The sequence below is a fragment of the Camelus ferus genome, chromosome 6, assembly GCF_009834535.1.
Source record: "Camelus ferus isolate YT-003-E chromosome 6, BCGSAC_Cfer_1.0, whole genome shotgun sequence".
Taxonomy (NCBI): domain Eukaryota; kingdom Metazoa; phylum Chordata; class Mammalia; order Artiodactyla; family Camelidae; genus Camelus; species Camelus ferus.
In genome coordinates this window covers 58,657,584-58,676,610 of record NC_045701.1, presented here as the reverse complement: position 1 = coordinate 58,676,610, position 19,027 = coordinate 58,657,584, and the positions used below count along the sequence as shown (strand labels likewise).

At 37.0% G+C, this 19,027-nt stretch overlaps 1 protein-coding gene across 1 annotated transcript in view; it reads left to right on the top strand.

Annotated features, from left to right (window-relative positions):
- CCDC175 (coiled-coil domain containing 175) overlaps positions 1-19,027 on the top strand; it is a 56,633-nt gene that overhangs the window by 12,535 nt on the left and 25,071 nt on the right. Inside the window, exons 6-10 of the mRNA XM_032482131.1 lie at positions 2,542-2,664; positions 5,287-5,396; positions 9,471-9,552; positions 15,942-16,078; positions 18,346-18,456. Coding sequence (XP_032338022.1) covers positions 2,542-2,664; positions 5,287-5,396; positions 9,471-9,552; positions 15,942-16,078; positions 18,346-18,456 — 563 coding nt within the window. The remainder of the gene's footprint in view (positions 1-2,541; positions 2,665-5,286; positions 5,397-9,470; positions 9,553-15,941; positions 16,079-18,345; positions 18,457-19,027) is intronic.

Sequence of the window (19,027 nt, the reverse complement as noted above, 5' to 3'; positions counted from 1 at the left end):
TGGGGAGCCTTCTCCCTTTTCTTACTTCCCTTGGGTTTGAAACAATGGTCAGTGGTAGCATGGATCTGAGTTTTGCCCACCAGGAGGAAGGCTCCTCCAGGCAAGGATTTTGTCTGTTTTATTCATTGCTGAATCCTAGCACCATGATCCGTGCCTAGCATACCTGGTTCGAGGTAGGCACTCTGTCATGTTACTTTATTGAATGACTGAGTTTCTAACTTCATTTTAAGCCCTAAAGGGAAGTTTTTCCCATCTTTCTATTCTTTAACATAAATGTTAAAATACAAGAAAGAGAGCCCAGAGAGGCTTCAAATGGAATTTGAGAATGTGATAGGTTCTTCCTTTTGTGAATAGTGTTCCTCAGGGATCCACAAACTTTTTCTGAAAGGAGCCAGAGGGTAAATTAGGGTATTGTGGAACATATACAGTGTGGGTCGCAACTACTCAACTCTGCCATTTTAACACAAAGGAGCCATAAGTAATACCCAAATGAATAAGAGTGCTTTACAAAAACATGTGGTGGCTGGATTTGGCCCATGGGTAGTAGTTTGTCTACCCCTAGTCTATCTCCCTGGAAGAGGGCACCACTTTCAGATGGAAATAGCAGAAGCCCTGACTCAAACTGGCTTAAACAGTCAATAAGAGCATTTATTATCTCATAGTAGGAATTCCCAAGGAAAAGCAGACTCCAGGACTAGTTAATTAAGTGGCTCATCCCTCTTCTCCTCCATCCTTCATCTTAAGGCTGGTTTCCCTCATGGTCACAAGATGGCTGCCAGTGACAACTGGACTATATGCTTCCTCGTTCAACTAGAAAGAAGAAAACCTTTTCCAACCAAGGACATAAGTCTTTTTGCTGTGTCTGATCCAGCAGGTTAAGACACTGCCTACCCCAGAACAACAACGGATCCTAAGGGAATACTGTGTGCCAGTGGGCTAGACCAGCTGGAGTGGATTATTAAGGAGTCAACCACTGATGTTCACTAAATGCACATGATATGCATGGTGACAGCCTGTTAATTCCCTTTACTTCCTATAAAAAAGGAAAAGCTGTTTACAGGTTCAGAGTCTTCAAACCCATAAGGTCTCCCCTAACACAAAACAAAATGTTTTTTGCTAATATTATTTCTATAGTTGTAAGACCTAAGACCTTGGGAGAAGGCTTAGGCCAAAGTATGAGCACAGAAGTTCAATTTTCAACAAAATGTATTGATCACAGAGTTTCATTCCTATGCAACTGTGCCCTGCGGCAGAGATAATTGATAATCTCATTCAGAGTAGCCACCTGGGGTGAATTTGCTGCTGGCTTTGAATGGAAAACCACCCAAACATGTGTTTTCATAACTCTTTAATGCAGAGTTAAGTATGCTTTCTCAGGCCTTACAACTTAGTTACCTTGTTCTTGATAATTCATTTTGCCAGACAAATCATGATGAGTTTGATTCTGATAAGAAGGTGACCCACTTCAGTAGGGTCTGACAAGTAATCAGAATATGTTTGCTTTTAGTAAAATTGTTATTTATCACCAACGGGTCGGTGACTTTCTCAGGGTTCTTTGCCTGGAGTCGCAAATGCCAATCAAACGAAACCGGGTTAGGTGTAGCAGATCAGAAACTTGATTCAATGATCAAGGAATGGAGAAGGGAGAGCTTGTGCTCTGAAAATATCTTCTCCCTTAAGGGAGGGGAGTAAGGGAATTTTAAAGAGTAGGAGGCAGACGTCATCAGAGCTCTAGGAAAGGGGCGGAGATTTCCAGGGTCATGCGCAGTCTTTTGCTTCTTTGCGCAGAGCATGAATTGTGCCTAGCAGAGTGCAAATCCTCCCTTTTGGCAGAGATCTTAGCATGGTGATGAAGCAAAGGTAACTTTCAAACACCTCCAGGTCTCATCCTCGCAGGCAACTCATTCCTGTGGTCAAGTCACAACCAGTTCAGGGCAGTTGACCACTGCGTATCTCTTAAGGCATAGCTGCAAAACATCTCTGCTGAATACCAGGTGCTTTTGAAACAGAGATAAATCGAGGCAAGGATCCATTAGCTCTCAGGGGCTGGTATGGATGGCAAAACGGTGGGTTGTTCAGGATTGTGAGCTTCCCTGTCTTCAATGATTTTGTTTTTGGTATGTTTTATTTCCCATTAAATAACGTGAATTTAGATTTCTGAATAATTCTTCATTCCTTCCTTTGACTCTTCTGCTGTGCTTAGCACACTGTAAATCTGGTAACCATTGCTGTAATGTTTTACTAGTAAATTTTACAATGGCAGTTACTTTCGTAATTTGCTATTAATGATCATTGTTTTATTGTTCTAAATTTACTATTTCAGTATTTTATAATTAACACTTTGGTCGTTGTGGTTCATTATTTTTCCTTTGATGCGGCAAAATAAGCAAACCTGGTTGTTGTTTTTCTGAATTTGATAATATACTTAGATTGAATGTGGCATACTTATATTAAATATGAATTAGGTTGGCAAAATAGAAAGATTTCCTAAGCTGTGTTGTCTTAAGCTTTTTGATTGGTTGATTATGTTTGTCACTACAGATTGATGAATATAACAAATTCTGTGAATTAAAGAGAAAGGAGACTTACAAAAAGAAGACAGAATTGGATGGATTAAAGCTTAAAATGAAAAAAATTAGAGAAACAATTACTGCCAGCACAGGGGTAAGAAAGAAAGAAAACGTATTTTTCAAGCTTGACCTAGGGCACCTCAGAATACACTACCTTCAGTATAGCTGGGAGCAGGTGATTTAGTTCATCTTCATGACATTGAAAGGAGTTGATTTGAATTCAAATTCTTGCCGTTCTGGGGAGAATGTTTTTGGCATCTTAAGTTTCTGACTCTTAGTTTAAGTGTTATAATGCAACTGCGTTTTGTCCTTCAGGAATACGATGGAAGGAAGTGTGGAATGCTTTAGGTATAAATTGCATTTGATGGTCCAAAAAACTGTAAAAATGACTTTAAAAGATACATATAGAGCCGACTGAGTGCATGCAGAACAATACGTAACATTTCTGTGAGATTGCTTTATTTTACATAACAAAGTGAATGACTATGGGCAGATTCCTCAATTCTGACTGTGTGATAGTAAAACAGTTTAGGCTCTCCATTTATATTGAGTACAGGAACATTAATATGGAAAGGGGACTATTTGTTTGAAGTAGAAAATACTTCCGAGTTCTGCACTTCTATTTTTTAAAAATTGATAAGATTGATTGAAAGCCAGTACTGTGGTGTTTTGTGAGGGTTATCTTTATTTTAAAGATATGAGAACTGAAATTTATGGAGATGACTGTAACTGAAGAGACTGTAACACCACTTCTATGTTAATTAACAGAAACACCTGTTAATCTTCTATCACAATTAGTTGAATTAATGAATCTTTAGTGTATTTCTTCTCTCTGTATTAATTCCATGTAAAACTATATGGGGCAATAGTAACACTAAAATATCATTTCTCATCAGAATGTTCAGTGAATTCCGTTATACTTTTTATAGGGTGGTTCTGATCATTATAGTTACAATATATCTATTATGACATCCAATTATAAAACATGAGTAAAATTAAAAATTTTCCACAAATATGTGCATTTAAAAAGATCATTATCTATTTTTAAATGTCAACATACTAAGGAAGCATGAGTCAGGCTAGGCTCAAAGGGGTTGTGTAAAACAGATTTTATCTGCATGCCTTAGCTCATATCTCCAGTTTGGGCCTCATAAATCATGTCAAGCACACCACAAACCTAGCTTGGGAAGATGAAGTATGCATCCCTTAACCTGAATTCCAAAGACCTCTAAGGCCAAGTTAGACAAGGCTTGAGGTGGCAGGGATAAACTCACCTCCAGTGTCATTCTCCACCGCCTCCAGTCCAGCCTACCCACCCCACCCCACCCCTCTTACCAGTAGAAAATAGTGTCTAAAGCATTAACTTCAATTGAAAAAAATAAATAAATCATAAACTTCAGTGTCACAGAGACCTGGGTTTGAATCTTGGCTCTTCCAGTGTGAAGTTTCCTCACCTCTAAAATGGGGGTAAGAATCCTGCCTACGTCTTAAGGGCGTTTGTGGAGATGGAATGAGGTCATGTCTGCAAGGCTTTTAGCTGAGTGCTTTGTATCTGGCACAGTTTTGTTGTTGTTGCCTGAGATGAAAAAATAACATTTTTGGCTATGGACTGAGACTACAGGGAATTTCAGATTCATCTTGGTGTAGTGCTTTAAGTTTAGAAAACTCTGCAGCCAGCTCAAGCTAGTGTTGTGTTGGCAGAAAAGAATACTGGTATGTGATTCTCAAGGTCCCCTCTGCGTCCAGGGCAGGGAGGACCAAGGGCTGGAGGTTACAGATGTCAGGCCGGATGGGCCTTCAGCATACAGTCATTAATCCTGAAGATTGGTCAGAGTCCTTTGGATATTCTGCTAATTTTTGATGGCAGTTCTAGGATTTCAGACCCCTGTTAACTTTGGAACTAGTTATAGCTCACAGGTTCAATCATGTGAGTGCTTTAGAGAAAAAACAGTTTTGGGGCGCTTTCACCCACCTGTCTCACCTGACAGGTGCTTCTCTGACCCCACATTGCTGGGGGTCCATGGGAGCTCTATGCCAGAGAGCAGAGGAATTTTTGATCAGTTTCTCTCTCAGCTCACTCTCCTTTACAAGCTGAAATGCAGACCTAAGCTCTGATAAGTTTGCCTTCTCTTTTCTTTATTCCAAAACTACATTGTAAAAATATCTATTTCACTATGAATTTTTTCCATCTATATTTCCTTCTACTTAATCATTTGAACATATTTTCACAGTAACCAATTTTACCATTTCCAAAATACTGATGGAAAACTAAGAAAAATTTTCGGCGTGAACATAGCTGCCAACTAAGGCAAAAGACCAAATTTGTTTTGACTTTTGTATAATTAATCCTCGTTCTAGTATCCTCGAATAATACTTTGAAAATAATTATGAAAATGTATATCTAATTTTAAAATAGTAGTCAAAATGAATTTATGTCTTGAAAGTTGTTTTTATAGTTTCCACGTTCCTATTGCTATAATTGGTTGTTCTCACTCCCAAATTTTGTTTTCTTTTCTGATGATTTCAGGATTATTTCTGTCCCAATTTTTTTTTGTAAATTAGTCTAATGGCTGCTTTTTACTTTAACTAAAGGACAGGACACCCCCCCCCCATGTAAAAGTTGAGCGGGTGATACGTGAATATTTAGTGAGTTGAACTGCTGTCATGAATCATGTGGTGATGATTGAGTGCCATAATTTTACTGAATTTTCAACAGGTTCTTAGTGATGACAATTTAAAGATAGCACAATTACACGAATCAATAAGATTTTGGGAACAACAAGCTGAAGACATTAAGAAATCCTGTAAGGACCTGGAGGACAAAGTGTGAGTATAATACTTTATTTTTACTGAAGCATTTCCAGATGTTATGTTCCTTTCATTTAAAAAAATTTAATATCAGATGAAAATTATATTTTCTTAGTTTGCTAAAATTTGTGTGATTGTCAGTTTTATAGAGCCTCCTCTTCATTTTGAAATTAACCAGTCTCTCAGATGATCAAGAGGGAAAATTGAGGATGTGGTTAGTCAGGAAAAGGGAGGGACTTCTGGGTATGTACTACCCTCACTTCGGTTCCTGACTCCCTACAAATATGCCCTTTGGGGAAGGCACTGCCATAAAGCTATAAAGTCAACTAACCATGTTGTTACAGTTGTTCTTAGTCAAGGGGACTTCCAGAACTTACTAAGAAAATACAGGGAAACCTCAGAGTGAAAACTTTTACCTATGAGACTAGAACCAGAAACGTAAGGAAATAGTCCATCTATCCCAAGGCCCACAGTCTTTGCCTCCTTCTGCAAACATGTCCATACCTCTCTCTTTATCTACGTGCTGTGTTCTCTTCTTGATGACCCCATGGCTAAGCACAGCCATGCCAAACCCTCTGAGTTTGTTGCCAGTGACTAAGTTATTTTCCCGTCGCAGAAAGAATTCAGAGATGGCACATGGAGGTTAAGCGAGTAAAGTGGGGATTTTTTAAGGGAGAGATAGTACACTCTTGAGGGGAGAGCGGACAGGCTCAGGTGAGCGGCTGCCCTGAATTTCTTTGGCAAGTTGGTTACACAGGGTGTAAAGATGAATGGTTGGAATATTCACTGGGGAGGGAAAGGTTTGGGGTTGCATTCCTAGATTTTTATCCCAATTCCACCTTCCCAAAGGGAGGAGGGATTTTTATCCTTATTTAGTGTGGATCAGAAGTGTCATGTCATGGGTGCATGATGGGTACTTCTCATCTGCAAGGCTAGTTTTATTGAAATGAGGGTATAATGAGCAAAAGGTTACATCCAGACCTTCCTACCTTTTCGCATCTTTCTTTGTTGGCCTCCAGGCAACTTGTCACCCCAAAATAGACGACTGCTTATCAGCCCAGAGGTTCCTGCTTTTCTTTCTCTGCCCAGGGACCTCTGTTGTTTACATGATGTTTGGTTTCCTGCCCTGTGCCCCTCCTTTTTGCCCAGTTCCTGCCATTTGGCCTGCGTCCTCCTTTCTCTGCTCATATCTAGCTATCTGCTTGCTCTAACAGGTTTACCTGTCACAGTTCCATCTGTCTTTAGAGACTGTGACATACTCTTTCCCAGGAGAGTTCCCAAATTTCCCATCAAAAGCTGTTTGGCTCAGCTCTTGACAGGAAGGCGGGGCCTTTTAATATAAATATGGCTTTTGGGTTTACCCCCAGGGTTTGCTGAGAGTTTAAAAGACAGATTGTGGGTGATCAGATTCCCCAAGAGACAAGAAATTTCACATGTGGGATCCTGTTGTGCTCATTTCTACATAGGTTTTCATGTATTGTGATTAAAATTATGTCCTTGAAAATAGCAATTGCACAGTTCAATGCCTACTCTACCATCACCAGTCCATAAAATAGGCAATAATCTTTACATTCAGTATCAGATTTAAAAATGGAAACTCAAGTAATACAACACCTAAGACTCAGAATAAAAAATCTTTTTCTTTTAAAGTGATTTGATAGTTTTAGTTGATATGTAATTTTTACAAACTAGGTAAAGAATCAACATGGAAAATACAGATTAGCTCTTAAATTATTTCTAAGAGTTATAATTAAAAACCATCCACCCTGATGTTTTATTTATAAGCAGCCTTCATGTTGGCTAACTTATTTTAAATATATTTTCAAGGAGGAAATGGAGATTCATTGATCTTTTATTTTGAATGGCTCGTTTTATTCCCTCAATCCCTTTTCAAGAGTTTTCATGTGAAATCTCACTGAGGAAAAGCACTTTTGACTAATTGGGTGACTGGGGATATGTTTACCCCCTTTTATTAAAAAAAATTTACTTTTTCCTCTTTGTTATTTGGCAAATAAAGAGAATTTTCTGTATTTTTATTTTCTCAGTTCATTTTCTCTATCTTTGGAGGTGGGGAGAGGCAGCTCAGTTCTTATCTGGTGAATTTGAAGAATCAAAGTTTTATAATAAACATGTGATTCTTTAAGAATAAATTACATTAGAAACTAAAATAATTTGCTCAAGTCATCTTCCTTTTAACCTGTAAGTCTGAATTCCTTCCCCCTCACACCATGAAATCTTTACCTTGCAAACTCATTACCTATTTTAAGGTCAAAGTATTGAGGAAAAACGAAAATTACTCAACTATAAGTTTACATTCTCTATGTGGACAGTGAAGAGTACTTCAAAGTCTCCACAAGTCCACAGGAGGCATTGATAGTTTAATCCTTGTTCTTTGTTATTATTGATACCCAGCATGATGTGTTTGCATAATAAAGGCAAATCAGTGCCTATCTTTCTAAATGCTATGCTCTTTCTTTGCTATTCAGCTGGTTTTCCGCACATGGGAAGTGGGGGGCTGGAAGCTAAATGTTGTGTATAAATGACATCCAGTTTGTGAGTCAGAGTATATACTTGCCATTACAGTGCAGGAAGCTATACAAATTATGGATGCTTTTCTAAAACGGCTGAGATGGTTTCAAAATTATCAAGGTTACTAATGACTTCTATCCTACCAAATTTTAGTTATCTGGTCAATTCCTTAGAGATTTTGAATTCTTAATAGTTTGACACAGATGCTCACTTTTACCTTATTGAAATACTTTCTTCACTTGGCTTCCCAAACATCACATTCTCTTATTTCACTCATTACACTGCTCCTTCTCAGGACCCTTTACTTGTGCCAGTTCTTCTTTCAACTCGAAATTTTGGAGTTCTAAGCCCTTCAGTAGTCTCTATTCTCTACTCATACTCTCCATACATGATTTCATTCAGCCTCATACTTTGTTACCCCAGTGACTCCCAAATTTATATATCCAGCCTTGATCTCTAAATGCATATAGTCTCTAGCTTATTTGACCTTTCTACTTGGAGGATATCTCAAATATAATGTGTCCCAAACAGAATTCTTAATTTCTCATCTCCTTGAAATAGTTCATCTTTCAGTCTTTCATGTTACCATGTACCTAGTTACTTCAGCCAAAAACTAAGACTCATCCACCATTCCTGTTTTCTTCACTACCTGACCCTAACCCAAATCTAACTCCAACCAAATCCAAATGCAAACTCATTTTCAAAACTAAATCCAACTATTTCTCACCACCTCCACCAATACAACCTTAGTCTGAGCCACCATTATTTCTTCTGATCCACTGCCATAAACTTCTACATAGTCTCTCTTCCTACACTGTTGTCTTTCTCCACTGAGTAGCCAGAGTCATCTTTATAAGATGTTGATCAGTTCACGTCACTCTTCTCCTTAAAAAAATCCTCCCCTGGTTCCCTTCAAAATAAAATCTGAACTTTTGCCTTGTTCTCAAGACCCTACATGATCTGGACTCTGTTCTACCTCTTCAGCTTTCTCGTACTCCTGTCTTCAGCAAATACATCAGCCTCATTCCTATCTTAGGATATCATCATCTGCTGTTCCTTCTACATGAAAAGCTCTTTCTTCAGAACATCATATATCTGATTCCTTCTCATCCTTCAGGTATTTCACAGGTTATACCAGGAAGTGTCCCCTAACCACCTGTCTAAGGTACTTTCTCACTCTCAGGATTTCTCTATCCTTTACCCTACTTTGTGATCTTTGGAGCACTTAATACTATCTGAAATTTATGTGTATTTTTGATAACTCACTTATATTCTGACTACTCCACTAGAGTGCAATTTTCGTGAGGGTAGAGACTTTGCCTGTGCTGTATCTCTAGTACTTATAACCCTTGCAGAGTGCACATGTTTAAAATTGCTTCTTAATGTATAAATAAGTATTAATAGATCAATTCAAATAGTAAAATTTTTGTTTATTTTAATGAATTGTAAATAAATATGTTGCATAGGGAGATGGGGCCTGGAAGTTTCTGATGTCATAAGTAAATGTGGCTTTGCAGGAAAACATGTCCTCATAGAAATTTACTTGGCTTTCTTTGTTCATAGGGTTTTTTTTAGGAATAACAAGGAAGACCTGGATGATTCATCTAATTGTGAAAAAAATGAATTATTGCTGAAAATAAAACAGGTAGGAAGATAGATATGATGGTTTTAAGATTATAATAGTATTTTATTTTTAGTTAACATTTTAATTGTAAGAAATGTGAGATTTTCCAAAAGTAGCATTTTCATTAACTCATAATAATCATGATCATTCATAGTAATTGATTTAAAGATTTGATCAGCAAACTGGAAGACAGGGTATTGGAAATCATCCAAGCTAAACAAAAAAAAAAAAAAAGAAAGAAAGAAAAAATTTTTAAAAAATGAGTGTAGATTGAGAGACCTCTGAGACAACATTAAGTGTACTAACATTCACATTATAGGGGTCTCAGAAAGAGAGAAAGGGGCAGAGAGCATAACTGAAGAAATACATCTGAAAACTTCCCTAACCTAGGAAAGAAAACAGACATCTAAGTCCAGGAAGCACAGACCAAAATGAAACACAATGAACACAAACAAAATGAACATAGAGGTCTACACCAAGGCACAATGTAATTTAAATCGCAAAAAGTAAAGATAAAGAGAGAATCTTAAAAGCAGCAAGGGAAAAGCAATTAGCTATGTACGAGGAAACTCCCATAAGACTGTCAGCTGACTTTTCACTGGAAACTTTGCAGGCCAGAAAGGAAGTGGAATAATATATTTAAAATGATAAAAGGAAAAAACCTACAACCAAGAACACTCTACCCAGCAAGGCTGTTATTCAGATTTGAATAAGAGATAAAGAGTTTTACAGATAAGCAAAAGCTAAAAGAATTCAGCAACACTATACCCACTTTACAAGAAACATTCAAGAGATTTCTCTAAGTGGAAAAGAAAAGACCACAACTAAAAATATGAAAATTATGAAAGGAGAAATCTCATTGTTAAAGGCAAACAGACAGTAAAGGTAGTAGATCAACTACTTCAAAAGCTAATAGAAAGGTTAAGAGGCAAAAGTTAAGGGGTACACAAAACAAAAAAATTAAAAATATGTCAAAAACATTAAATATGATAGAGGGGGAGTAAAAATACAGGGTTTTAGAATGAGTTCAAACTTAAGATCAACTTAATCACACACACACACACACACACACACACTCACTCATATATATATAAGTTGTTATATATAAACTTCATGCTAACCACAGACCAAAAAAATCTATAATAGGTACACACAAAAAAGAAAATAATCCAAACATAACACTAAAGATAGTCATCAAATCACAAGGAAAGAGAGCAAAAGAAGAAAGGAACATAAAAGGACTACCAAAGCAAACAGAAAACAATCAACAAAATGGCAAAAAGTACATACCTATCAATAATTACCTGAAATGCAAATGGACTTAATACTCCAATCAGAAGACATAGAACGGCTGGTAGATTAAAAATAAAAAAGATCCTTATATATGCTGCCTACAAGAGACTCACTTCAGATCTAAAGACAGACACAGACTGAAAGTGAGAGCGTGGGAAAGGGTGTTCAGTGTAAATGGAAACAAAGAGAAAGCTGGGATAGCAATACTTATATCAGACAAATAGGCTTTAGAACAAAGACTGTAACAAGAGGCAAAGAAGGACACTACATACAGACAAAGGGATCAATCTAACAAGAAGAAATAACAATTGAAATACATATGCACCCAAATACTATTTCTAAAAGAGATACACACACCTATGTTTATTGCAGCATTATTTACAATAGCCAAAATATGGGCACAACCTAAATGCCCATTAGTAGATGAATGGATAAAAAATATGTGACGTATATATACATATATGTACACAATAGAATATTTCTCAGTCATAAAGAAGAATGAAATCTTGCTATTTGAAACAATGTGGTTGGGCCTGGAGGATATTATGCTAAGTGAAATAAGTCAGAGAAAGACAAATACCACATGATTTCACTTATGCGTGGAATGTAATAAACAAAATGAATTAATAAACATAACAGATACAGACTCTAGATGCAGAGAACAGGTTGTTCCCAGAGGGGAGGAGGTGGGGGTGTGAGTGAGATATGTAAGGGAGATTAAGAGGTACCGACTTCCAGTTATAAAATAAATAAGTCTTGAGGATGAAATGTACAGCATGAGGAATATGGTCAATAACATAATAACTTCATATAGTGACAGATGGTAACTAGACTTATCGTGGTGGTCATTTTGTAACAGTATAAAAATATCAAATCACTATGTTGTGCATTTGAAACTAACATAGTATTGTAGGTCAATTATACTTAAACCAAAAACAAACAACAATTTAAAAGAGTTGTCACAAGGGAAAAACATTTTTTTCTTTTTTCTTTGTGTCAATATGAGATGATGAATGTTAATTAAACTTATTGTGATAATCAGTCTCACAATATACAGAAATCAAATCATAATGCTGTATACCTTAACTTACATAGTGTTGTATGCTAATTATATCTCAATGAAACTGGAAAAATATTTAATTGAAAAAAAGATTTTATCCACTCCCTGAATGCTTTAAAATTATGAAAAAGTCAAAGTTGTCCATGTATAACTTTTCTGGTAACTTTTCATGTGGGTATGGTTATTTTACATTAGGAATACCCTTGTCTAAGGCACATTTTTACATGAATTATTTAGGTAAAATAGTACCTTTCTGCTGTTGTATGATATCTGTGATGTGTAGTAACCTGTACTGCATTTAATAATGTTAGTAAAATATTTGAGTCAGATTAAGTTCCCAGGAGAATTCTCCAGACATTTTTTTTAACTCAGGTTAAAAGAAATATCATGACATAAGTAAGTAATCATGGGTATAACCAAGATTTATCCACAAGATATTCAGTGAAGCATTCATTATGATTGTTGAACAATTGAGGAGGGGGATACAAGTGAAGTCCAATAAAAGGGCCTTGATTAAATGTCATAGTTCACAATATATTATCCAGTGACAAATATGATATAAAACAGTACACATAATGACCTCATTTATATATGTATATATGCAAGTACACATGCACACCAGACATAAGTGAAATTCTTCTTGCTCCTTGCATTGAAAGTGAAATGTCCTTGGTATCTCCTTCCCACTCCCTCATATATACATACTTAATTTCAGTAGTCCAGGACTTGTAGTGTCAGGTACCCTATGCCTACATTCTCTATCTTGGTTTTGTCCCCACATCAACTAGGGTGTAAAGTTCATCCCTTTCACTAGTCTCTAAAAGAAATTTAGTAACAGTACTATCTATTGCAAACTTTGTTGGAAATTTGAGTGATCATGGGGAGGAATCCAATTGCAGAGCACAAAGTACCTGTTCACCTCCTTTCTTTCTCTTGCAGTTCCTCATACATCGTCTTGCTGTAGGATGCAACAACACCCCATACCCTTCTTGTCTCTCTGTTACAAACCATACCTTCACCCTCCATCTGAAGCCTGCACCTATGCCTTGAGGCAGGGTAGTTCTCTGCTGGAAGAATGATTTGTACCAGTTAAACTGTTTCCATTTTTGGTTTTGAGTTGTCAGCATTAGGGATAGCTTACCTCTAGGCTACACCTACTCTGATTCTTTCAGTTGCAAGGATACTGAAAGATAGAAACTAAACAAGGTTAGTTGGTTGGTTGATTGGTTGGTTTTTTAAAGTTTTCTTTCACTCTCCAGGCAAAGGATTTTTTTTCCTTTCCATTTACTCACTAGTCTAGGAACTGTTAGGCAGCCTTCAGATGTTAGCTCCATGGTTTCCAGACCTCATGACTGTCTGAATAGTCCAGGACCCCTAAACTGGCATGACTTGCTTGGTCAAAGGAACAAATACAGAGGAGTTTCCTTTTAATCCATAGCCCTCAGTCAAATTCTATGAGTATAAGTGAGTGACCACCTTAAAGGGAGCATTTATTTATTATTTCCGCTGAACCATTTATTACTTCCACTGGGATGAAAACTGGACTCTTGCTGACATCCAGTCTTCATGAGTTACAGGAGGCAAGTTCAATGATGACACAAAGTTCTATTCTAAATTTAACTTTTGTTTTGAAATACTACGAATATACAGAGCAGTATATACGTTGTAAGTGTATAGTCTTTATGTACATACCTACCTTTTGATAAATGCAATTTATTAATTTTAATGAAGTCCAGTTTATCAGTTTTTACCTTTTTGGCTTATGCTTTTTATTATCCATGTCATAAGGATATTCTTTCTCCTACATGATCTTCCAGAAGCTTTACTGTTTGCCTTTTCACTTTAAGGACTACAAGCCATCTGGAGTGTGTGTGTGTGTGTGTGTGTGTGTGTGCTGCTGTGTGCGCGCGTGCGCACGCGCGCGCACTCGAGCATGCACGCACTCATGTGCTGTGAAATGGTGGTCAAGATTCATATTTTTCCATAAAGTTGTCCAATTAACTAGCACCATTAAATGAAAAAATGGTCCATTCTTCCACTATACTGCAGTGGCACTTTCGTCATAAATGAAGTGTGAATCATAAAAACCTCATAAATATGTGTGTGGATCTGTAGACTCTCTGTTGTATTCATTTGGGTTGAGTCTCTCCTTGCATTAAAACCATACACTCTTATTAGTAGCTTTAAAATAACCCTGTATATTTAGTAGTATAAGTCCTTCAACTTTGTCCTTCTTCAAGATTGGTTCCATTATTCTTGGTCCTTTGAATTTCTATCAGTCTGTCAAGTCCTGCCAAAAAAACCTGTTTGGATTTTGACTGGGGTTGAATTAAATCTATAGATGAATTTGGGGAGGATTTCGCATTTTGGTAATATTGAAGCTTCCAATCCATGAACATGGTATATCTTTCATTTATCTTAGATCTTTTTTGTTCTCTTTGATCTAGTTATTCAATTTAACTATGATATGACCAGGTTTTCCTTTTTTATTTATCCTGCTTGGGATTTTATGGGCATCTTAAATCTGTGAATTCCTGTATTTTATAAGTTCTGCAAAATTCTCAGCCATTTATCTGTTCATGTATTTCTTACGTCCCATTATTTTTCTGAGACCCCAATTATATATATACAATTATACATACTAATATTCATATCCTCCCTGTATCTTTCTCTTTTCTATATTTTCTACGTTTTGTCTCCTGCTGAATTCTAGGTAGAATGGTCTTATTTCAGTTCTTAATTTTGGTTATTACATTTTTCAGTTGGTAATTTTTAAATCTGCTTTGTCACTCTTTACTGTTTCTGATTCCTTGCCATATTTTTCAACCATGTCTAATATTTCTTTGATCATAGTAAACACAGTATTTTTGTATTTCAATGTCTAATTCCAATACCTGGTATTTTTTTTAGAACTGCTTCTGCCATCTGTTGTTTCTGCCAATTTTTGTTCATGCTGTCTTGTTTCCTTCTATTCCTGGTAGAAAACTGTGTGCTGGACATTGTACTTGAAAAAAGTATTTTTAGATAACAATTTGAGATCTAGGATGACAGCATCTTTCTCGGGAACAGATTTCATTCACTTCCATCAGACACCTGGGGTATTATCCTTCCCAGACCTTCTTAATCCACTTTAGGTTTCCTGGTGACTGAAGTCAGGCTGTACCATGGCTTGTTAGCTTCCAACTCACCTTTCTCTGGAGAGTGAACCTCTTTGGGATCCCAGACTAAAGTGGTGGGAGGTTTATCAGGCTCAACACTTGGATGAGCTCTAAGTATTGACTTTTGTCCCCCATGTCATTCATGCTAGAGATCCAAAACTCAGTTTCAAAGTGGCTTTTTCCATATCAGTAAATGTACTTAGAGTAAAAGAAGTTTTCAGGGCTAGATTTTTCAGTCTGGATTCTTGCTTTCTTGCAGAATTAGGCCTCCTAATTCCTCATTATCTTGTTAGTTCTTCAACACTTTTAAAAAGATCTCTTTTCATCCAGCTATTTTAGTGATCCTTAGCCCAAAGTTTATTTTGAATTATTCAGCCCACCATTCCTACCAAACCTAACTTTCTTACATCGTTTGAAGCAATTCAGTAGAGATATCCAAGCACAAAGTTCTAACCTCATTCAGAACACTTTTTGTCCTAGAATATAAATATCTAACAACAGGCAAGCATGATATCCAGTCTAAGAGGTTTTGAGCAAGAGCTTGTATTAAAGTTGCATTTTCTTTTCCCTGGTGTAGTTTATCTTATGGGGAAAAAGACATACAGATCTTGCTGAATGATCCTAGTTTATTAATCTCAGTTCTTATTTCAGTATAAATTATTATTTTATGGTTTTGCATCAGTGTTTACCTTTCTACACTTTTATCATACTTTATAGAAGAGGCCCCCAAATGTACAATTACATATTTGATACAGAATTAAATCACTCAACTTTTATGGCATTGTCATTGTGTGCTAAGTAATACACCCAGTGCTCTAGGGAGTTGCCCACCTGTTCCTTGACCCCTCAAAGGAGCCATGAAGCAAATCCTCTACTTCAATTCCTTTTTTTTTTCCTAGATAGCTGAAAAACTACACAAATATCATCTAGAGAACAAAGATCTACGAGAGAAATTGAATGCTGTTACCAGACAATATAAGATTGTCTTAAATGAGGAGGAAAAAGTTTTTATGCAGAAACAGAAATTGTATGCTGAGTACGTTTCTATCCATGGTCCATACATGAATCAACATGCTATAGTTATGGATTGCTTCCTCTGCTGTCAAAGTGGTGACACTCCAGTTAAACTTATCCTAGTTTTAAAATCTATTGACAACAATGAAATACTATCTACCCAATCATAAATAAACATATTCCTAATTTGCCTCTGTATATACTAAAAATTGCTTTCCTCATATGGGTCAGATCAAATCCATAAACACCAAATCCATTATTTTTACTTCTAAATCAGATTCTTGAAAGAATAATTATGCTTTTACCCCATGAGGCTGTTTAGAGAAATTATGAGATCTACCTTCAACAGAAACTGGCTTTGCGCCTGCATTTCCTATCTCAGAGAAAGGTTTGGTAATTGACACAATCCCCTAACCCAGAGGCTGGGGAATTATTCAAGGAAACTCCTGTCATTCACTTGGACGCCACTCAAGCACTAAGGCTTGTTAATTGCACCTCCCAAATATTTCTCAAACATGTCCTATTCTCCTCTCCATTTCTGTTCTTTTCACTCCTTTTAGCCTCTTTATTTTGGTTTGCCTCTCAAAAGTCCTTCCTACTTTCTGCCTTACCACCCCTAATGTGTCTCCCTCCCTTTCACCAGAATGGTCCTTCTGAAACAGCCCTCTGCGGTCATTCTCTTTCATCAGTGACTGTATTGTTATCAGCTGGGTACAAACCCATCTGTCCCACTGAACCATGAGCAGATCAGGGCAGTTGCTCTGTCTTACTCAGAACTATATCCCCAGGATCTTGTCCATTGCTTAGCAGGTAGTGGGCATTCACCAGTGTTTTCCTAATGAGTATTACAGCATAACATCTTGCACGCATGAATTATGTAAGTAATAATCCATTACTACACTCAAAGTTAAATCACATGGAAGTGTAATTATGGTGTCCAGGCCCACTGACATGAAGATGAATTTATGGTCATTGTTGTAGCATTTAAGATGCAGAGAGTTGTTGCAATCATTTTACCATCCAATTGAACAGCCTACTGCAAATAATACTGTTAGTATCCTTTAGGCAAAAAACTTTCCTCAGATTAATACTAGGTTATAAGTTTGAATCATAAAATGTACTGATGATAAATAATTGTAACACTAAACCATTTACTACTGTTACTGGTTTTTGTCGTCTTCAGCTTGGGCTGCCATACAAATTCCCCTAGACTGAGGGTTTTAAACAACAGTTCTGGAGGCTGGACATCTGAGATCAAGGTGCCAGCATGATCAGGTTCTGGTGAGAGCTCTCTTCCTGACTTGCAGATGGCCAGCCACCTTCTTACTGTGTCCTCACACAGTAAAGAGAGAGAGCAAGCTCTCTGGCACTAATCTTATCATGAGGACTCCACCCTCATGACCTCAGATAAACCTAATCACCTCCCACAGGCATCATTTTCAAATATCATCTCATTGAGGGCTATGGCTTCAACATATAAATTTTGGGCTTCAACATAATTCAGTCAATAGCAGTTTTTTTTTTTTTTTTAATGGAGGAACTGGGAATTGAACCCAGGACCTCAGAAACTCATGCATGCTAAACATGCGCTCTACCACTGAGCTATGCCCACCTCCATCATAGCAGTTTTGAGGAAGATGAGACATGTGGATAAAGTACTTGCTGTTACAGGCATGTCCCTATCAATGTCTGCAAATTTGAACAAAGTCATAAACTTCCCATTATTCTCTCTGCAAGTTAGAGACAAATTTTTTTAAATAAAATACTCATGGGTACCAACCACTCGCTTGAGGAATTTACATGTTGGTTAATCCTGGTACCAAGGAGATAGGTGTTCCCCATTTTACGGATGGGAAAACTGAGGCTCGTCCACAAGTGAAGTTTCTTTTAAAGGTCACTCTGCGGGCAAGAGGTAGACCACTATCCAAAGTAGGTCTGAGTGATTCCTTCACCTTTTATAAAAGAACATAAAGGAATTGATAAATTCATTAAAAAGACACACACCCACTCAGGAGATGAAGCATTATAGAACTGTTGTTGTGGTTCTGTGGTTACTATCGCAGTTAATGTTCTTTTCATAGCTTGGAGATTTCCATAAATTTAGGTTTAGCCACCACTAGGAAAAAAAAACTTGGTTTCTGTTTTTACTAATTTATTTGGTAAATAGTTCATGAACAGAACTTTCCAAACTACTTTTTAAATTGTCTGTGATTACATATTTTCTTATGCTGAAAAGTTAAAAACAATTATTTCAACCTTTGACATACAATAACTGTATTTTCATGGTAGAAATCAGAAACAACTGTCATTTATAACTCAGAAAGAAAACTTCCTATCAAAAAGAAGAGTAGACATCAAAAATATGGAAGAAGGACTTCTCACCCTCAAGGATCTTCATCGGTATGTTTGCTGCCTTTGAAATTTTTGATCTTCATTCCCCTGCATTTATTTTTTAATAAATGGTAACAGCAAATCTATGCCAATTTCTAATACACTATAGAAAAGGAGGTTTATAATTAGCTCTCTCTGTTTTACAGTCCAGAAGAGTCATTATCATTGACTCTTTCGTGGAAAGGATAGACAGGTGCTGAGTTCTGTGCTTCTAATACCTATGTTAGAGTCTTCATACCCCCGTCCATCCTAGATTCATAAGCACATCTTCCATCCTTAATTACCACCTATCCCTAGTTCGGGAATCTATGTTGGCTTTCTGAATTGTACACTGATCAAGTCAGAACTCAATCCAGAATCTAGAGTTTCTTACCAATTTGTCAGCCTTAATCCCTCCTGTGTCACAGTGTGATTTCCCTTCATGTCCTCTGGATGCAGCAAGTCTGCCTTGGTCACAGGTGTCCTGATTTACTGCTCCTTTCCTCTGTGTCTTTGCAAATGATGATGTCCTTTCCTTGGTGAGATCACAGCTCCATTCTGGGAATCCATGTTCCTCCCTGTATTAAACATTATCCTCCAG